This window comes from Amblyomma mixtum, chromosome 7, assembly GCF_055824585.1.
Source record: "Amblyomma mixtum isolate Tamu chromosome 7, ASM5582458v1, whole genome shotgun sequence".
In the NCBI taxonomy this organism is placed as follows: domain Eukaryota; kingdom Metazoa; phylum Arthropoda; class Arachnida; order Ixodida; family Ixodidae; genus Amblyomma; species Amblyomma mixtum.
This window is the reverse complement of record NC_143018.1, coordinates 32,147,864-32,155,294: the sequence shown is the minus strand read 5'-3', so window position 1 is coordinate 32,155,294 and position 7,431 is coordinate 32,147,864. Positions and strand designations below refer to the sequence as shown.

Genomic DNA, 7,431 nt, shown 5'->3' with positions numbered 1-7,431 from the left:
CTAACCAGCTACTAACACGCATATGCACGCGCTAGTAGTCAACACGAAGGAATGAAAAGGTGAAAGAAGAATAGACCCGTCATGGCGGCTAACATGGCCGTTCAAATTCGGCTCTTAATGTTTTAAATGATCACTAAATTGGACCCCGTCACCAGCCCGGGCCGTTTATTGGCAGCATGTGCCCAGGCGATCGCCCGGAAAGCCCACTGAAGCAGGACTTGAGCTTCTAGAGAGAGTCATCGAGAGCTTCAGCCGGGACCAGTTTCTTCCCACCGAGACCCGCAATGGCCGGAATTTGCTTTGCTTGCGAGCAGTCTGACACCGGTCGTGGAGCCACAGAAGACTCGTCTTCAAGCCGGTCGGAAGGCGAAGACACCTTATCTGCCAAGAAGGCGTCGAGCCGCAGGCGAGCCAAGCCGAAAGGCAGACCAGCTGCTACCGTTGGTAGGCGTGGCAGCGCGAAGAAGCCCGACGCAAGAAAAGGCCGTCTGTCTAGCAGCGTATCGTCTACCAGAAGCAGCCGAAGCAAACAAAAGGCAAAGAAGAGTCGTCCTGCAAGTTCCACGCCGAGGAAGAAAGGCGGTGGCAAACGGAACAAGTCTGAGGTGCGGCACGGCTCAAGAAGCAGGTCTTCGAGCAAGAAGCGCAGCCGCAATGGTAAGAGCAGTGACAAATCAAGAACAAGGTCTTCTAGCAAGAGCGGGACGAGTAAGCGAAGAGTGAACACGACACGACGGCCAAGGAGCCAGCTTTCAAAGAAGAGTAGGGCCGGAAGATCATCAAGCAAATCTCCCAAGAGTAAGTCGAGGGCAACAAGAGAACGCCAGTCACAAAGCAGCTCTTTGAGGAGAACCAAGCCCAAGCGCACGACTAAGAGACCTCAGCGGGGTCGTGTCCACTCCTCCAACGCCGGCGATGGTGGCAATGAACAAAAATCAAAAAGTCAACACAGGTCTTTGAGTAGACCATCTGCCGTCGGAACCAGGAAGAAGGGCAAAAGCAGAAAGTCCCAGCGGTCAAGAAGCATGGTGAAAAAGCGGAGGACTAAAGGGACTAAGCCAATTAGTCGCTCATCAACGAGCCGCTCTTCGGGCAGAAGCGCCAAGCCCAAGAGTACGGCTGGAAATCATCAGCGGCGAAGTAGTCGGACCTTGAGCGCCGCTGGCCGTGGCAAACGAAAAGGGAGAAAGCAGCGTAGGTCAATCAGCGTATCACCGGCCAGCGTAACCGAGAACAGGCCCAAGGGCAGAAAGAAACGGCGGTCGGGAACCACATCGTCGAGCAGACGCGCCGTGAGCAAGCGGCGGACTAAGGGACGGAAGAAGACGAGCAGTAACTCGTCAGTCAGCCGTTCTTTCAGCAGAAGCAGCAAGTCCAGGCCGACTACACGAAGTCAGCAGCGGAAAAGTGGCCGACCTTCAAGTGCTGGTGGTGGTATCAGAAGAAAACCTGGAAAACAGCACGGGCCAGTGAGTACACCATCTTCCAGGAGAGCTGCACGCAGGCTCCACGACAAAGGAGGACAGCGGTCAAGGAGCACGTCGTCGAGAAGGAGTGCAGTGACCAAGCGCAGAACCAAAACGCCAAGGCAGACAAACAATAACTCGACAATCAGCTTGACTAGTGATCACGGATCCAAGCACACGGCCAAGAGGCGCCGCTTGCGAAGTACCCGCTCTTCGAGCGTCGGGGTTGGGGGCGAACGAAAGCCAAGAAAACAGCGCCGGTCTGTGAGTTCACCATCTGCCATCGCAACCGGGAACAAGCGTAAGGGCCGAAAGCATCATGACCACCGCTGGTCAAGAAGCACGTCGTCAAGCAGCAGCGCCGTGAAGAAGCGTGGGACCAAAAGACGTAGGCAGCCAAGTAGCAGTTCGTCAGCTAGCTTGACTAGGAGTACCACGAACAAACACGGGGCTAAGAGGCGTCGTTTGGCCAGAAGCACGTCGTCTACCAGGAGCAAAAGGCTCAAGCGCGTCTCCAGAAGGCACGGACGGTCCAGAAGCAGGGCTTCAAGGAGCGAGAGTAGTCGAAGTCGCAGGAGTACGCGAAGGTCATCCTCCTCGAGGCACAAACGCTCAACTAAAGCTAAGAAAGGGAAACGAAGCAGGAGCAAGACGAGAAATTCGGAATCCTTTTCGTCCATCTCAACGATACCTTTAGCACTGCTGTTCATCTTGGAGTCGACTGGCACCGCACCGCATGATGCCGAAAATAGTGACGACCACAAATAGGACTTGCAGAAAACCCAGGGTCGCAGATCCAGTCTCACGACTGAATATTCTGAGGAAGGCTTGCCGATAGGCAGTATTCCTTATTCGATACAGGTGCTTCCCGGTTTAACTGTTCACGGAAGTGAAAATTTTTAGCTCTGCACTTTAACCTATCTGATAAATCTGCAGTAGATGACGCTAGACAATTAGCATCATGATGACGGGAAATAAACGATGATTGGCCACCCAGAGGTAGCAACTTTGGTCAAATGTTCATTGGAGTCCTCCAATGTGGAGTATATTTGTACTAAGGGAGTAATTACTCATTGACATTCACCCAAGAACAGCCATACGACTACAAAAGAAACTTATAAACCTATACAGCTTCCACAGAAACTTCGTAGTCAGAGAAACATTCGTCCTGGTCCAGAACTGGAACCAGAAGCCACAGTTTCACTGGAGAAGTCGCTCCTAGCTTTGCTAACCGGGACGTCTTGCATGTGATAGGGCGAGAGCGAATTGATCCACCTCTAAGTGGAACCTCCTAAGGCGGAGTAGATTTGTAATAAGGGACTGGTTACTGATGGACATCGACCGAAGCGCAGCCATACGGCTACTAAGAAAAGCTATACGGTTTCCTTTGGAACTTTCGTAGTTAAAGAAAAATTCAAATTTTTCTTTAACTACGAAGTTTTTGCTTAAGTATAGCTTTTTTTTGTAGCCGTATGGCTGTGCTTGGGGTGAATATCACTGAATAATCACTCCCTTATTACAAACGCCAAAGGACTTATTATTTATAACATTGTCCTAAAAAGCACCTTCCAGGGACCCGAATATTCGCGCGCAGAGGTGCATGGGCTTCATAGAGCCCATATACCACCTTAGTATAGGCAGGAGGGCCCTGTAGTCTGCGTGTGTGGAGGGCACTGCTAAAAATACAACGTTGACGATGGCCGTCACGAAGGAGGTCTACATAGTACCATGGTGGGGTTTACAGCTACAGAACCCCAAGGCACCGGCAAATATGCTCATCACGGGTTGTAACCAAATGCAAACAAGCGATGCTGAACATTTCAGGTGATGAGTGTAGAAATCACTTTAAAACCATATCGCAAATAATTTTTAGCAGAGAATTTTTGATTCTATGTTTTTAGGTGCTCAGAAACACCTGCTTCAGGCTAAGGTAAGCATGTATACAATGGCTAACACCTAAATAAATGGCATGCGTCCGCACTTACACAGGCGGACTCCCAATGCTATAGAATAACTATAGCGATCTGAGTTCGAAGCGATAATATTAGAGAGCATCTACAATATGCAGCGCGGCTGAGGAGGATAAAAAAAGGAATAAAAAACAGCGTTACCGCCGCACAAGGGTTACTCAAATGCAAAGCTGCATTACCTGGGGACATAAATAAATTTCATGAAGTAAAGGCTCGTCTATGGGAGTGTTTTGTTGCCTGCTAATGATTTTGTGCGTACTCACTTATTAGTAGCCAGAATAAGCTCTGCGGCTGTACTCATCAGCCTTGCAGCGCTATCTAGTTAGTTTAGTTTATTGGGGTTTAACGTCCCAAAGCGACTGAATTATGAGAGACGGCGTAGTGAAGGGCTCCGGAAATTTCGGCCACCTGGGGTTCTTTAACGTGCACTGACATCGCACAGCACACGGGCCTCTAGAATTTCGCCTTCAAGAAATTCAGCCGCCGCAGCCGGGATCGAACCCGCGTCTTTCGGGTCAGCAGCCGAGCGCCGTAACCACTGAGCCACCGCGGCATTGCTGCGCTATCTAAGCGCAGAGAGTTTTAGAAACCCTGTGATCCAGAGGGCAGCTGCGATGCTGCTGCAATCATTATCAGTTCGACCACTTTGTGGCATTGAGTCAGTGGTGGCAGAAAATGGCCACCGTACCTTGGCCGATCCCCCCGCGTGAATATGTGCCACGTTTGCTGAGGTTAATAAGGACAAGAACAACAACCGATAACCACGCTTTATAAGAAGTGGATAAAGAAGCATTGAGCCTTCATGGCATGGCCACCAAACCTTGGCTAATCCCCTCGCGCGGGCATATGCCATGTTTACTGAGGTCAACCGCTACAACAAATGGCCACGCTCTATAAGAAGTGGATAAAGAAGAAGTATTGAGCCACCATGGCACGGCCACGAAACTTTGACGAATCCCTCCGCGTGGGCATATTCCATGTTTACTGAGGTCAATCACTACAACAAATGGCCACGCTAATATTTTTTTTACTCATCATTATAATTTTTTTCCTGTTACTGTTCTTATTATTTTTAGTTATTTATTTATTTTCCCAATCCCTCTTCTGCAGATCTTGCTGAGTCCATCTCCTACGTGCGTTATGCATTTCCCGTTTCTTTTTGGTCTTTGTGCTTTGTGTTTAAGTTTCTCTTCCCCAGCATTCTGTTATTTCTATTTATTACCTAATTTATCTATTTATTTTCCCAAGAAAAAAAAACATTACAAAAACTCTCTATGCACCCCTCTTCTTGGCTGATCCCCCTGTGTGGGCATGCGCCATTGTAAGAGGTGAACAACAACAACAATCCCTTCCCGTGGGTGTATGCCAAGTTTACCGAGGTCAACAACTACAACAAACCACGCTCTGAAGAAACGGACAAAGAAGAAGCATTGAGCCACTATGGCTTGTAGAAAATTTCGTGTCGCCCTCATCCAGTACCTTGTCAGTGCGAGCAAAGCCAAGAACTTGGACAGGGCTAGAACTGAGGTGGAGAAGGCAGCAACCAGTGGTGCCAAGATTGTGTGTTTGCCCGAGTGCTTCGGCTTCCCGTTCGGCGTCCAGTACTTTGCGCCGAATGCCGAACCTGTTCCGGGAGAGACGAGTGGAATGCTTTCCGAAGCCGCCAGAAGACACGGTGTCTATCTCATTGGCGGCTCCATGGCTGAACGCGAAAACGGCAGGCTCTACAACACTTGTCTTGCTTACGGCCCAGATGGGACCTTGCTGGCCAAGCATCGCAAGGTTCACCTCTTCGACGTCGACATCCCCGGAAAGATCACTTTCAAAGAGTCGGACAGCTTCGCGGCTGGCAATTCACTGACCACGTTTGACACGTCTTTGTGCAAGGTCGGCTTGGGAATCTGTTACGACCTGCGTTTCGCGCCTGTGGCTCAGATCTACGCAGAGCGTGGTTGTACACTCTTGGTCTATCCAAGCGCCTTCAACATGACCACGGGGCCGCTTCACTGGGAGGTACTCCAAAGGATTAGAGCCGTCGACAACCAGGTACATAAGAGGCTAACAAATGCATGTTGATAATTCGACCTGGTAATATAGCTTCCCGTCGCAGCTCCGATTTGGCCAAGATATTACTCTGTTTATATCAGTATTGTGGGTTTAGTACGGTACGCCATAACAGGCTTTCCATATGCCTGTCAAAGTGGATCTCCTAGGAACCTCAAGCACTTTTTCAGGAGATCATTATATTCAAAGCACTTCATTTCATATGTGCTATAAAACGCGACGATACACGCTGCTGCTTTCAACCTAGAACAGTAACCTTGGCAGTAACCTTGAAGAAACAAGAACTTTTGAGTCCAGCGAGGTTAATATTCAGTTTTCGAGACGCTATGAAAAAACAAAGTTGTTTTACTTTCGTCCGTGTTTATTTCATTTTGCTATGGTCGCCGAAGCGCACATCTCGGATGTTGCCATGTTAGAATTCAGTTAACGTGGGCGGAAATTACTTTCAATTAGATTTAGAAGTGCGTTTTTTGAGGTAGGTACACAAATACTGACGCGTCATAGCTGTTTATTGATGCTGCGTGTGGAGTCACTGTAGTCGGGTACAACTCAAGAATGAAGCGGCAAATGCCCCTCAAATTACACCATCGGCCCTCCAGCCAATTATCGTTGACAGATTCTCCAGCCTGACCTATTATCCTCTTTCCCCCTTGTGTGACCGTTTTGAGCCGGCTAGCAAGAAATGAAAGGGGGTGGCAGATAAATGGGGAATAATCACGGCTTAGTAGGATTAGCCGCGGCATCATAAAAATCACTCCACGCCATTGGCTGGAAGGAGGCCTCCTTTGAGGGGCATTTTCCTTTTTGTTCTTGAGTTATATCCGACTATAGCTCTATAACATTCCCTCCTGTGTGCCTCAACAGGTATACGTAGCCACCACCTCTCCTGCAACGGACAAGCGTGCGCCAGTGGCTGCATGGGGGCACAGTATGCTGGTGGACCCAATGGGGCAAGTGGTAGCTTCCGCCGGACACGAAGAGAGCACGGTTATCGCGGACGTGGACCTAGATTTCTTGCACTCTGTGAGAAAGCAGATACCGGTCACCAGGCAGAAGAGAAACGACATCTACGAAGTGATTTCACGGAAATAATGATTTGCCTCGCAAGCGTTACTATATGCGTTTGCATTTTCTTTCCTTGGTTTTCTATCCTTTGAGTTGCCCCGTCGTTCAATTTCCTGTCCTAAATTGTCTGTGAAGTTCAGTGTTAACCGGATCTTTTAATGAGCATATCAGCGTCAATAAATGGGTTATAACTCCAAAAATGGAAGCTTTAGGAAAATGTAAAGAAAACTCCAGTCGTTAAACAATTTTTTTTCCTGCATGGAGCAAGATAATGTATTTCTAGAAAAGAAAATAAAGTACATGCTGAACACTCGCTACGCGCTCATGCTTGGAAAGCCATCTTTTTTGTTGAAAAAGTGAGGTTTCTTTTTATATTGATTATACTTGTTCATCCAGGTTCCTGAGCTTATAAAGCGCGGATTTTTAGCCTTCATTTCAGCAGCACGCCGTGAACGGCAAATGAAATATGGAAATGAGAGACATGAGAGCTTAAAATTGGTCATAGCGAAAGTCATTAGCGTAAACTACTCATTAACGTAAACTATCTATAGGCTTTTCCTAGGGCTCACCACGTAAAATTAACGCCTCGTAGTTTATACGGACCACTAAGGGCCGCCGCGGTGGCTCAGCGGTTATGGTGCTCGGCTGCTGACCCGAAAGACGCGGGTTCGATTCCGGCCGCGGCGGCTAGAATTTCTTTGGAGGAGAAATTCTAGAGGCCCGTGTACTGTGCGATGTCAGTGCACGTTAAAGAACCCCAGGTGGTCGAAATTACCGGAGCCCTTCACTACGGCGTCTCTCATAGCCTTAGTCGCTTTGGGACGTTAAACCACATAAACCAAACCAAACCAAACTGCTAAGGATTT

At 48.6% G+C, this 7,431-nt stretch overlaps 2 protein-coding genes across 2 annotated transcripts; both read left to right on the top strand.

Moving 5' to 3' along the window:
* The first annotated feature begins 284 nt into the window (after positions 1 to 284).
* On the top strand, positions 285 to 2,234 carry LOC149335562 (uncharacterized). The gene has a single exon (XM_089553831.1). It carries the CDS (start codon positions 285 to 287, stop codon positions 2,232 to 2,234), a length of 1,950 nt encoding a protein of 649 aa, XP_089409957.1.
* Positions 2,235 to 4,876: 2,642 nt separating this feature from the next.
* LOC149335561 (omega-amidase NIT2-like) lies at positions 4,877 to 6,592 on the top strand. The gene is made up of 2 exons (XM_089553829.1): positions 4,877 to 5,482; positions 6,365 to 6,592. The coding sequence occupies exons 1-2, from the start codon at positions 4,877 to 4,879 to the stop codon at positions 6,590 to 6,592; spliced, it is 834 nt and encodes a 277-aa protein (XP_089409955.1).
* Positions 6,593 to 7,431: the final 839 nt, after the last annotated feature.

What these genes read in the sequence shown, in the direction of transcription:
- LOC149335562 (XM_089553831.1), top strand. Translation starts at nt 285, where the DNA reads ATGGCCGGAATTTGCTTTGCTTGCGAGCAGTCTGACACCGGTCGTGGA.
- LOC149335561 (XM_089553829.1), top strand. Translation starts at nt 4,877, where the DNA reads ATGGCTTGTAGAAAATTTCGTGTCGCCCTCATCCAGTACCTTGTCAGT. An exon ending in TTAGAGCCGTCGACAACCAG is followed by an intron (nt 5,483 to 6,364) that starts GTACATAAGAGG and finishes GTGCCTCAACAG; the next exon opens with GTATACGTAGCCACCACCTC.